Below are 12800 nucleotides of genomic sequence, written 5' to 3'. Positions count from 1 at the left end.
CGACGACGGCGCCGCCTCCCCTCCGCCTCCTTCTCCTTCTCCTCCTCCTCCAGGCGCCGCTTCCGGATCCGGAGGGAGGCCGCGAACGCCGCGGCCACCGGCTGCTGCCGCTGCTGCCGCTGCACCCGGGAGGCGGGGGGCGCCCGGCCCTGCTCCTCCGCCTGCAGAGGTTTCCCCTCCAAGGCCGCCCGCCCCCCCCAAAAAAAACCCCCACTCCGGCGCCCTCCCCCTGCAGCCCCGGGGGGTGGGGTAAAGGTAAAGGTTTCCCTTTCTCAAAAGCCAGTCGAATCCGACTCTAGGGTTGCGGTGCTCGTCTCCGTTTCCAAGCCGAAGAGCCAGCGCTGTCCGAAGACGTTTCCGTGGTCATGTGGCCGGCATGACTAAACACCAAGGCGCACGGAACGCTGTTCCCTTCCCACCGAAGTGGTCCCTATTTATCTACTTGCAATTTCTTGCTTTCGAACGGGGGGGGGAGTGGCAACTCCGGGTCGGGCCCTCGGAGCCGCGGGATGTGGGGCTTTGGAGAGGCGAGGGGCCCCGGGGCGGCCTGACGGAGCCAGGATTGCGTGGCTTGTGGGGCAGGTTTCTCCTCCTCCTTCGAGTGGGGCTGCCGCCGTTTGCCGTGATGAAAGGGGGGGAGAGGCAGGGGTCTCCACCAGCGTTCCCCCCAGGCTGGGGGGTCTTGGGAGCAACAATTCTACTCGGGGAGCGACTGGCATGAAAGTTGTGACTCGCAGGGTTCCCTCTAAGCTGAGGGAGTGCGAGCTAGCCCACCGGGTTTTTTTAGCCTCTGGCCCACACGTTTTTGTTTTTATTTTAGCCTCCCCTCCCCCCCCCGGGGGGATTTTTTTATTTGCATTTTCTATAAACTACAAAGAAAACAGGGAGGCGCATCTACATATTATAGATGAAAGTAAAGAAAAACCTCTAAAACCCCAAGAGATAAGAACATAAGAGAGGCCAATGTTGGATCAGGCCAAAGGCCCATCCAGTCCAACACCCTGTGTCACACAGCGGCCAAAAATACCAGGGGCCATCCTGAGGTCCACCAGTGGGGCCAGGAGGACACCAGAAGCCCTCCCACTGTTGCCCCCCCAAGCACCAAGATGACAGAGCATCCCTTGCCCCAGTGTCCCTATCTATACCTTGTGGCTAATAGCCACTGATGGACCTCTGCTCCATAGGCTTATCTAATTCCCTCTTGAAGCCGTCCATGCTCGTAGCCGCCACCACTTCCTGTGGCAGTGAATTCCATGTGTTAATCACTCTTTGGGTGAAGAGATGGTGGTCATATACATTGCTCATACCATTAGCTTAACATTTATATAAGCTTATACTTAGCTACCTTAAGTGAGTACAAAAATCTTCATGCTTTTGCTAGTCTCCAACAAATCTATATAAAGAGCTCTATAAAGAAATGCTTTTACTTCAATTAACAAAGAGTCCAGAGACGAATAACAACACATTTTTTTATCCTTTTTGCCTAGTTTGGGGGCTAGCTCTCACATTTTTGTCTTGGCTCAGGGAGGAGGGCTCCAGAGCAAACTAATTGATGCAGCAGCCCAATCGCTCGCTCACCACTTTAATGCCAGCAGCTCACAAAGGAAAATTTTTGCTCACAGGACGCCACAGCTTAGAGCTAGCACTGTTTGTGAGCGAGCAATTTGGCTACTGCATAAATCCGGTTGCTCTGGAGCCCTCCTTCCTGAGCTAAGGCAAAAATGTCTGAGCCAGAGGCTAAAAAACTGTGAGCCAGCTCACACTAACTCGGCTTAGAGGGAACACTGGTCTCCAACTGATCAGCTGGAGGACCCTTTAAATCTTGCAGGAGGGGAGGGAGAGGGGAGCACCCCCCTTTCTTCTCAAAAGCATTGAAAGGATCCCTTTTGGGAAGAAGCGGGGGCCGGTCCTTTAAGGAGGAAAGCAGAGCCCACCGAGCCCCACAGGAGTTAGTGTCAGGTCTAATGCCAGAGAGGCCACCCTGCAATGGGTGTGGGAGAGGGGGGCGCATGGGGGGGGGGGGGGGAGATGTGTTGCCAGGGTCTGTCCTCCAAAGCAGCCATTGTCTCCAGGGGGGCCGGTCTCCGTGGCCTGGAGACCAGTTGCCATTCCAGGAGAGCTCCAGGCTCCACCTGGAGAGTGGCAGCCCTAGCAGCCAGTCTGAGGCTGCCTCAAACCTTCCCCACTGAATCAGACCAAGTGACCCAGCTAGACCCACATACTCTGGCCACGGAGGGACCATCTTGGCCAGTAGCCATTGATGGACCAGTCCTGAACCTAGATAGAGCCCTCCCTGAAAGCCATCCTCAACCTAGTAGCCACTCCGCCATTTCATCACCCAATAATACCTATCCCTCAACTTGTTTGGGTGCCCCCAAGTTCTAGCATGAAGGGACAAAGAGAAGTTTCACTCCACCCCATTTTAAAAAAAGAACAAATAAACTGATGGGTAAAGAAAAAGAGGGACAGTAGATGACCCAGGCCTTTGCTTGGGGTGGTCAGTAATGCAGGTCATTCTTGCAACTGGGAACAGGGCAGCATGCCAAGCCGGAGAGCGGATGAAGCCCCGTGGATGCACCCGGAGTGGAAACAGGTAACTGGAGAAGGCCTTACAGGCAAAACACACCAGTCTACAGCTAAGCACAGGTGAGATGGAAGGTGACGCAGGCTGTGGAGAAGACTGCTCTTCTCTCTGCGGAAACAGGTCCCCCTCGCACCGACATGTCCTGTGTGTTGCCATGTGAATGACACCACAGTTTGGTTTCCCCAGTTGCACTGCTGTGGATAAAAGCCTACCTCCACTAGTCACCCAGGATAAGCCACACAAATATGGATCCAGTTTGGCCTCCTCTGCTGCTCAGTGCTGGTACCGTTGCAGGCACAATTCACTCTACCCGGGAAGAAGCAAGGCCACAACATATGTCCTCCTGCCCTTTAGTCTGTCTAAATGCAGTTCTGACCCATTAGAGCAGAACAACCTTCACTCCTGTAGGTTTATTTATTTACTAGGGAAAAGGCCCGTTGTGGAAATAAATACAACGGCCTCTAGAAATAGGCTCTGGGCGGGAGTCCCGGCCTTGGACATTCAGTGTCAATTTGCTGTGGCAACCTCAGCAGGGTACTAACCAGGCCCGACCCTGCTTAGCTTCCGAGATCGGGCGTGTTCAGGGTGGTATGGCCGTAGGCAGCCTCAGCAGGGTATAATGATATGAGTCCACCATTTTCTCCAGAGGAACTGATCTCTGCGACCTAAAGAACAGTTGTAATTTTGAGTGGTCTCCAGCCCTCACCTGGAGATTGGCAACGATGGTTTCCCAGAAGGGAATTGTTGGTTTGGAGGGCGGAGTCTATGGCTTTGTACCTGTCCGAGGTCCCATGCCTCCTGAAACCTCACCCTCTCCAGGCTCCATCCCCCACATCTTCAGGGATTTCCCACCTGGAGTTGGCAACCCTATATCCTTCCAAGCCAACCATCAACCTACCTTTATTTCCCCCTAACCCTTCAGCTTTCCACCCCCCCACACACCTGCAGCTTCTCCCGTGCTCTGAAGCCCTGACTGCTACAGCTGTCATACGGGGGCCGCCTCAGCAGCATATAAGGATACAGAGCCCACCATTTTCTCCAGGGGAACTGATCTCTGCCATCTGGAAAGCAGTTGTAATTCTGAGTGATCTCCAGCCCTCACCTGGAGATTGGACACATTTTACCTCAGAACAGCAAAACTGTTTAGAATGTTAGAGGCAAAAGCCAATCAAGTCACATATGCAAACGACCTCTGTGTTCCGAGGCAGAGGCCAATGAGGCTGCATATGCAAATAACCTCTGTGTTCTGACTGGCTATGCGGGGGAGAGGAACAGCAAAATGTTTAGAATGTTGGGGGCAGGACTCAGGCAAAGCAGCCAGTGGATAGGGAGACCCTCTGAGTGACAGATCAGAGAGCGAACTGATTTTGGAGCGTGTGGAATGTTCTAGAGAAGTGCCGCCACCATTCGGCTTTTATTTATAAGGGAGATACCCCGCCTTCACCGCAATGCTGGCTCAGGGTGGCTCACAGTCAGTAAGACACAGGGAGGGGGAAACAAACCTGACCCAAAAACTGGAATCAAGAACCAAACGGGTGAACCCTTTTGGTTCTTGATTCCAGTTTTCGGCTCACAGTCAGTACATAAAAATACAGTTAAAACCACATAAAACCATATAAAACAATTCCATTATTAATACAATTTCCTAAAGTGCTGAAGATAGTTACTCAAGATGGCTTATTTCATTGCACTCTCTAAAAATCCTTCTCAAGACCTTCCTGCTGGATGTTAAAGCCAAGAGCCAGGGCTCTATAGTGGCGGCAGCTCCTTAGCTGAAAGCCTGGTGGAAGAGCTCCGTCTCACAGGCCCCTGCGGAACTGCAAAAGGTTAACTCACTCCCTTTCTCCTGGAGTTATAACTTACCAACTTTGATCACATTCGCTCCTCCGTTTAATCTATGCAGTAGTCCCCCCCGCCCCCAGCTATCTGTGACAGCATTTAACAACTGTGGTTCTCCCCACCCCTCATAACTACATGGATCAGTTGTGTCAACAGAGTGCAGGTAAACATTTCAGGCATACAAAACAAGGTTGAGGTTGGTTGTTTTCAGCTGCTCTCGGTTTCCATACAGCAGGGGTGCCAAACTCATTTGTGATGAGGGCCAGATCTGACATAAATGAGACCTTGTTGGGTCGGGCCGTGTGTGTCATAAAATGTAATGCCCGGTAGCGGAGATATAAACTTTATAAAGGACACTAACACAAAAGGGTTTTTTTAACTTCAAAACATATTTAAAACATTAGCACTCTTGCAATATTTTGTTTATTTAGCAGTGTCTGATAACTGACATCTCTTGCTCAAAATGTCTGTGCTGTTGCAGACTTGAGTATGCTGTTCAGGTGTGTAACTGTAAGCTGCAAACCTACAATGACGCAGCAGCAGCAGAACTGGAAGAAGCAGCAGAAGACAGCCAGTTCCACTGTGGGCCTGATAGAAGCCCTCCAGGGGCCTGATCCGGCCCCCATGTTTGACACCCTTGCCATAGAACTTATTAGCTGCAAAACCAATGGGGGGAGGGTGGGGGGCTCATTATTTGCTGGCAAACCCCCACGGGAAGCACAGTCCTGAGTTTTTCAGCAAGGGACAGCGCTGGTTAGGACGAATGGAGCAGTTAACTTTAGCATAACTGATCACTATGGAATCTTTGTAAATGTTGGTGGAGGGGGTGTGGTTCAGTGGTGGTGCATCCGCGTTACATGCAGGAGGTCTCGGACTTCTCAGACTGGGATAGAGAAAGTAGGCAAAGAAGTCGCTTTTCTCCCTTTCTCACAATACAAGAACTCGTGGGTGAAATTTAGTGTAGGCTTAGAACAGATCAAAGGAAGTGCTCCTTCGCCCGAAGTGGAATTCACTACAACAGGAAGTGGTGGTGGTGGTGGTTACAAGCATAGACCGCTTCAAGAGGGGATTGGAGAAACAAAGGAGCAGAGGTTCATCAGTAGACACAAGGTATAGATGGAACACTGGGACAGTGCTGCTCTGTATTTTTGGTGTTTGGAGGGCCACAGTGGGAGGGCTTCTGGAGTTCTGGCCCCGCTGGTGGACCTCCTGATGGTCTCTGGGTTTTGGCCACTGTGTGACACAGAGTGTAGGACTGGATGGACTATTGGCCTCATCCAACACGGCTTCTCTTATGTTCTTATGTCTGGGGCAAGGGATGGTCTGTCTTCTTGGTGCTTGGGGGGGCAACAGTGGGAGGGCTTCTGGAGTTCTGGCCCCGCTTGTGGACCTCCTGATGGTCTCTGGGTTTTGGCCACTGTGTGACACAGAGTGTAGGACTGGATGGGCTATCGGCCTCATCCAACACGGCTTCTCTTATGTTCTTATGTCTGGGGCAAGGGATGGTCTGTCTTCTTGGTGCTTGGGGGGGCAACAGTGGGAGGGCTTCTGGAGTTCTGGCCCCGCTGGTGGACCTCCTGATGGCACCTGGTATTTCTGGCCACTGTGTGACACAGAGTGTTGGACTGGATGGGCCCCTGGCCTGATCCAACATGGCTTCTCTTATGTTCTTATGATGCAACCCATGGCATTTCCAGTTTAAGGACTAGGTAGTAGGCGATGAGAAAGACCTCTGCTTAAGACTCGGAAAGTCGCTGCTGGTCTGACTAGATGGTACTGACCTTGAGGGACCAAGGGTCAAATTCAGTATAAGACAGCTTCATGTTTTTTTTTTAATGTAAACAGATTTTATTAGTTTCATAGAAAGATACTACAAAGTAAGGAAAAGAAACAACATAAGAAACAGAATAGAAACAAGATGGATATTATACTCATACATCATACATCCCGAGCCTGCGGGAAGGAGCGGTATAGAAGTCGAATAAATAAACAAACAAATAAATAACTTGAAACACAATTCACTTGTAGACTCGACATCCTTTTCGCTGTGTCTGTACATTTTTTGTTACGATTCATGGTTTAAGTTCTCCAAGATAATTTTGTATCCAATTGTAAAATCTTGCCCATTGTCTTTCAAAGTCACATTCTTGTTTTTCATGCAATTGTAAAGTTAATGTATCAATTTCTGCTGCATCTAATAGTCGGGAAATGAGTTCTTCTCTTGACGGTGTTTCTTCTTTTCCCCAACATTTTGCATATAAGATTCTAGCTGTTGTTACGATTTGTACAATCATATATATGTCCTGTACATTAACATTTTGTGGAACCATATTTAATAAAAAGAATTCTGGTATGAAAGGTACATTCATGTTAAGTATTTTTTGTAGTATTTCATGTATCCATACCCAATATCCACCACATATGGTAAAAAGAACCAATTTTTTTCTTTACATTTCCGACAGACATTTGACATATTTGGATACCATTTCGCTAGGTTTTCAGGAGTCATATGCCACCTATAGAACATTTTATATATATTTTCTTTATAAGAAACTGCTTTAGTAAGCTTTATGTTAACTTTCCACACCCTTTCCCATTGTTCTAATTGTATATTATGGCCTATATTTTGTGCCCATTTGACCATTGTTTCTTTAATCGCCTCATCTTGCATTTTCACATCTAATAACATTTTATAACAAAGTTAATATATTTCCCATCCAGACACCACCAGATCTTATCTATTTCTACAGGTGCATCATAGAATCCCATCATTTTCTCTTTCACGTATCTGGACTCTATTTGTGCTCTTTCCCACCAGTTCAGGTTAATACCTTTTTCTTTTAGCTTTTCTTGTTGAATTAATTTATTTTGATTATTTAGCAAATCTTGATATCTCCATGTCTGTCCTTTCCTGAATTTGTAAAAGGGTTTGTAAAAGCTTCTAATAGAGAGACTTATTTTGGAATCTTCTTATAGTGTAGTTTGAAGGTTCGTTCCCATTCTTTTATTAATGCTGCTCTCAATATGTGCTGCTTAAAATATTTATGGTTTCCACTTTTCTGATACCAAACAAAGGCATGCCAACCCAACATTAGATCGTGGCCTTCTAAATTTAAAAGTCTTCTGTCTTCTAATGTAATCCAGTCTTTCACCCTTGAAAGTGCTGCCGCTTGATAGTATAATTTCCAATCGGGTACCAGAAACCCTACTTTTTCTTTAAAGACTTGTAGTAATCTTAACTTAATTCAAGACAGCTTCATGTTTTGAAGATGATCAGGGAAGGGCCTGTGGCTCAGTGGTTGAACATCTGCTGGACATGCAGAAGGTTCCAGATTCAATCCCCCACATCTCCAGTTGAAAGGACCAGGTGGTAAATGATGCGAAAGACCTCTGCTTGAGACCCACTATCAGTCTGATTAGACAGTACTGACCTTTGATGAACCAAGGGTCTGAGTCAATATAAGGCAGCTTCATGTGTCCAGGACAGTGAAGGAAGGGGCTCTGTGGCCCAGTGGTGGAGCATCTGAGGTCCCAGGTTCAATCCCCAGCATAAAGGATGAGGCAGGAGGTGATGGGAAGGACCTCTGCCTGAGACCCTGGAGAGCGGTTGCCAGAGCAGGCAGTACTGACCATGATGGACTGACGATCCAAGTCAGCTTTGTTCTTTGGGAGGGGCACTGGCTCAGAGGAAGAGCATCTGCTTGGCACAGGGAAGGTCCCAGGTTCAATCCCTGGCATCTCCAGCTAAAAAGACCAGGTGATAAATGATCTGAAAGACCCCATCCTGAGACCCTGGAGAGCCCCTGCCGGTCTGAACAGACAGTACTGACCTCGATGGACCAAGGGTCTGATTCCATATAAGGCAGCTTCATGTGTTCCCACAAGCATTTCAGTGTTTAGTAATGTGGCGTCCTTGCTTATAAGGGAGACAGTTTTACCTTTAAAACTCTTTGTGTATCTAAACGTAGTAGATTTCTGCTGTCACCAGGAATTAAAAATTCCAAATCTCTCTCTTTTGGTAGAATGACCCAGGGCCTGGGCACTTCAGAGGACTATTGTGCCCCTGAGGAAGGACTATGATTTCTGGAATAAGTTTAAACAAAAAATGATTTATTTAATAAAAAAACAAAATATGTTCTGGTTATTTTGAACTGTTGCTAATGAAAGGAACTTGTAAATATAACTGGCAAAGCTTGGTGTCACAAACAGTCTCTCAGACTCCCAGAACTCCACTCTGACAGGTGTAGACACTCAGTCTAATTTCTCTCTCATCTATATAGCCACACAGGCTGAACACTTTGTCTTATTCACACAGAATAGACTCAAAACTCCCATAGTCACACAGACTATGCTCTCTCTTCAAACTTCACACACAGAATCACTCTCATAGACACCCCTCCTCCCACACTCTCAGTCATCAGCCAATCACATCACACTTATCTCCCTCTATCACTCTTCTTACAGTACTGCATTCAAACGAAACATTTAAAGAAACACACACACCAAAACATGAAATCATTACAAGTAACGCAGACCAGCTCCATTCAACAAATTTATTTCGGAATCAACAGAAACATAATTATATCTAAAAAAAACCATAGCTGTGTGTTTGTGGCGTATGGGCATACCTTTTTCATAACACCTATTAGCTGACACTTTTGCTAGGAAAAAACCCCTGCACTGTAGGCCCCCATCTGTCAAGCTCAGGAATTCAGTCCCTGCAAGACAACGGACTTTAGGATTAAGTCGGCCACCGTTACAGTAACTTGCTCAAGAACATGACGGCATTGCATAGCAGTGGCAGACGTGACCGACCTGTAACCAGAGATGTGCCTTTCGAAATATGAGACGTGCCCGAAATAAGGTAGAAAAAAGTTGTCCTTTTAAAGAAAAATACTGTTTTGTGCAAGTCGCTGGTTCAAGGAGAGCGGCGTCTCTTCGCCACACCTAAAGGCACGCTTCAGACAAGCTACTGTTTGATGGTGGGCGGGAGCCACTCGTGATTCATACGGAAGACGGTGGAAAGAGAAAAGCAGTTTCTTGGGGAAGAGGCCCCCCCATTCAAGTCAGAGCCAGCAGGAAGGAGCGGGGCCGCAAGAGCAGACTCCACAGCCGCCCGCCCATCATCCCAGCGTGGAAAGAGCTTCCCTGATCCGGAGACAAAAAGCACCGGAGACGACATTGGCAGCCGCCCCCACTAAACTGTTATTCAAAACCTACTCTTATATTCCCTTCCTGTAGCTGAGCGATTAAAAAAGGGGCAGTTTGCGGCACGTCGGGGAACAGCAGGGCTTTGTGCAGCGCTTCCCCAGTTGCTTTGAGACAGGGCGAAGCGAAGCGCCCCCCCCCCGGCAAGTCAGAGCTCCCTAAGCCCCGCGTGTGAGGTCACCGGACGCCCTGCGGGTGCCTGTCCAGAAACTGGGAGTAGCAAGTCAGGGAACAGAAGTGGCGGAGGGTGGGCGCCTCGGTGCCGCCCATGTTGTCCACCAGCACCACCGTGTGCGCCACGCTGTGGAGGTTCATGGTCACGGTGATCTGGATGAAGCAGCTGAGGCAGGCGCGGCCACACGGGCAGGTCTTGGACACGTCCAGGTCGTCGCAGAGGTGGGAGGGAAGGGCGTGGCGGCCGTACGGGATCCTGCGGGAGAAGACAGGGAGGGGGCGTGAACGAGTTGCGGCACTGGAGCGGCTTCGGTTCCCTGAAACAGTTACACGTGCTCTGTGTGGCGTGCGGATGCTGCCAAGTTGCTTCTGACCTAGGACGATGCTATGAAATGACGATTCCCTGCTACTATGCGAGGCTGTGAAAGCTGGACGGTGAAGAAAGCTGATTAATTTAAAAGTGGTGTCGAAGGAGAGCTTTATGGATACAGTGGAACACCCCCCCCAAAAAGACAAATGTGTGGGTTCGAGATCAAATCAAGCCTGAACTCTCCTAGATAAACATCTGGAGCAACATCTGGAGCAGAGGGCCATCAGTGGCTATTAGCCACATGGTATAGAGGGAACCTGTACAATCCTGCCAACCTAGTAGTTTGAAAGCAAGAAATTGCAAGTAGATAAATAGGTACCACTTCGGTGGGAAGGTAACAGCGTTCCGTGCGACCCGAGCAAGGCTGTGAACGAGAGGACACCTTGATAGCGCTTCACACACACAAGAAATAATGACCTCCAAATAGAGATGTGATTCCCCCCCCCACTTTTTTCCTGAAGCCTTTTTTATTTTTTTCTGAAAAATTGGAAAAATTGAAAAAAGAAAAAAAAACTGATTATGGAACGTTTTATTTTAACATGATGAATAAAATCTATTTTCCAAATCATTTCTAAAAAATACGTATGGTATCACATTGATCTAATTTCTGTGCACTGAGGACAAAGCATGTCCTAGGTTACCAACTGAACTCTCCAATGCAAGAACAAGATGCACTTCTTCCTTTAGGAGGTGCTATTGTCACAAGAAAAGAAAAAGGTTTCAGTTTTGTTTCTGCATGTGGGTGGGTATTCTGTTTGTAATAATTGTTTGGATACACTCTATTTTTAATACGCTAGTTGTGATAATTTCATGCCAAGGAAAAATGTCCATAGTCATATTTTATGTTCCTAAAGTAACAGAACGACTTTCAATCTAGAAAAGAAAAGAAAAAGTGCTAATGTAGCATTTTTTTTCAATTTTTCTGAAAAATTCCATTTTTTTCTGGGGAAAAAACAGAAAAAACAGGTTTTTTTCCAAGCTTCAAAGGAAATTTTACATCTCTACCTCCAAAACATCCTGTGATGAACAGCCTTGCTCAGAATAAAACTTTGTTGGTCTTAAAGGTGCCTGACTGGACTCAAACTCTGTTCTGTCGCTTCAAACCAACACGGCTACCCACCTGAATCAATCAACCTTGCTCAGGTCTTGCAAGCTGAAGGCTGTGGCTTCCTTATTGTGTTAGGTAAAGTCTTCCTTTGCTCGAAAGCCAATCGAATCCAACTCTAGGGGGCGGTGCTCATCTCCATTTCCAAGCCGAAGAGCCAGCGCTGTCCGAAGACTCTACCGTGGTCACGTGGCCAACGTGACTCAATGCCGAGGCGCACGGAATGCTGTTACTTTCCCGCCAAAGCAGTACCTATTTATCTACTTGCAATTTCTTGCTTTTGAACTGCTGGGTTGGCTACTGCACTCCAAATGAATTCAAGATCAAGGACAACGCTGGATTGGGATTCTCTCCACCTATTTCAAACAGAGCTCTCGGAGAGGCCCCAGCCATTACCTAAAGAGCCAAAGTCCCAAGTCCCAGGCGAGCTTTAACTCAGTGTTGTTGTCGTTGCCGTGGAGGAGGTGGTTGAGGGGCAAGAAGAGGACGGGATATCAGGCCCCCAGCCAGGATCCCGCCCACAACAAAGAAGCCGGTCGGAACCTGCCCGTCGTGCCTCTTCGTGAGCCTGACAAAAGGCCCGGCTGTGCCCTCTCTAATCACACCCAGCTACCGAACAGAATGCATTTGTTTACACCTCACCGCCTCTCAAGGCAACTCACACCCTCCTCCTCCTCCTCCTCCCTTCCATTCGATCCTCTCAACCACCTGTGATCAGTGTTCCCTCTAAGCTGAGTTAGTGTGAGCTAGCTCACAGTTTTGTAGCCTCCGGCTCACACATTTTTATCTTAGCTCAGGAAGGATGGGGCTCCAGAGCAAACTGATTTATGCAGCAGCCAAATCGCTCGCTCACAGCTTTAATGCCAGGAGCTCACAAGGTAGAATTTTTGCTCACACAAGACTCCACAGCTTAGAGGGAGCATTGCCTGTGACGTCGATTAGGCTGAGTGACTGGCCAAGGTCACCTGGTAAGCTCTGATGGCAGAGGCAGCTGTTGAACCTGGGTCGCAGGTCCAAGTCCAACATTCTTACTGGCTCCCGAAATCTCAGGGTCTTCGTTTGGGATTTAATCATAGAATTCTAGTGCTGGAAGGGACCTCCAGGGTCATCTGGTCCAACCCCCCCCCCCCACACACACAATGTAGGAAATCCACAAACACCTCCCTCCCCCACACCCCCAGTGACCCGCTGCTCCATGCCCAGAAGATGACAAAAAACCTCCAGGATCTCCTGCTAAACGGCCCTGGAGAAAAATGGCTTCCCGACCCCAGAGTGGCGATCGGCATTTCCCTGGGAGTGTAAGAAAGGGCCATGAGAACTAAGCACTGAAAAAGAGAGGTTGGATTTATATCCCGCCCTTCACTCGGAGTCTCAGAACGTCTTACAAACTCCTTCCCCTCCCCACAACAGACCCCCCGTGAGGGAGGTGGGGCTGAGAGAGCTCTTTTGAGGACTGCTCTTGAGAGAACAGCTCTGATAGAACCATGGCTTGCCCAAGGTCATCCAGCAGCTGCACGTGG

General features: G+C 48.4%; 2 protein-coding genes across 2 annotated transcripts in view; both read right to left on the bottom strand.

The window, feature by feature from the left end:
- The window catches only part of MGAT2 (mannosyl (alpha-1,6-)-glycoprotein beta-1,2-N-acetylglucosaminyltransferase), a 4918-nt gene extending 2195 nt beyond the window's left edge, over window positions 1-2723 (bottom strand). The window contains exons 1-2 of the mRNA XM_015425599.1: window positions 2718-2723; window positions 5-119 (exon numbers count right to left, since the gene is read on the bottom strand). Coding sequence (XP_015281085.1) covers window positions 5-119; window positions 2718-2723 — 121 coding nt within the window. The remainder of the gene's footprint in view (window positions 1-4; window positions 120-2717) is intronic.
- Window positions 2724-9029: 6306 nt separating this feature from the next.
- The window catches only part of LRR1 (leucine rich repeat protein 1), a 15075-nt gene continuing 11304 nt past the window's right edge, over window positions 9030-12800 (bottom strand). Inside the window, exon 4 of the mRNA XM_015425612.1 lies at window positions 9030-10061. Within this exon, the coding sequence (XP_015281098.1) occupies window positions 9809-10061 (253 nt within the window). The 3' untranslated portion in view covers window positions 9030-9808. The remainder of the gene's footprint in view (window positions 10062-12800) is intronic.

Source organism: Gekko japonicus, unplaced genomic scaffold (genome assembly GCF_001447785.1).
Source record: "Gekko japonicus isolate JY-2015 unplaced genomic scaffold, Gekko_japonicus_V1.1 scaffold961, whole genome shotgun sequence".
Classification (NCBI taxonomy): domain Eukaryota; kingdom Metazoa; phylum Chordata; class Lepidosauria; order Squamata; family Gekkonidae; genus Gekko; species Gekko japonicus.
This window is presented reverse-complemented; position numbering and strand designations above follow the sequence as displayed.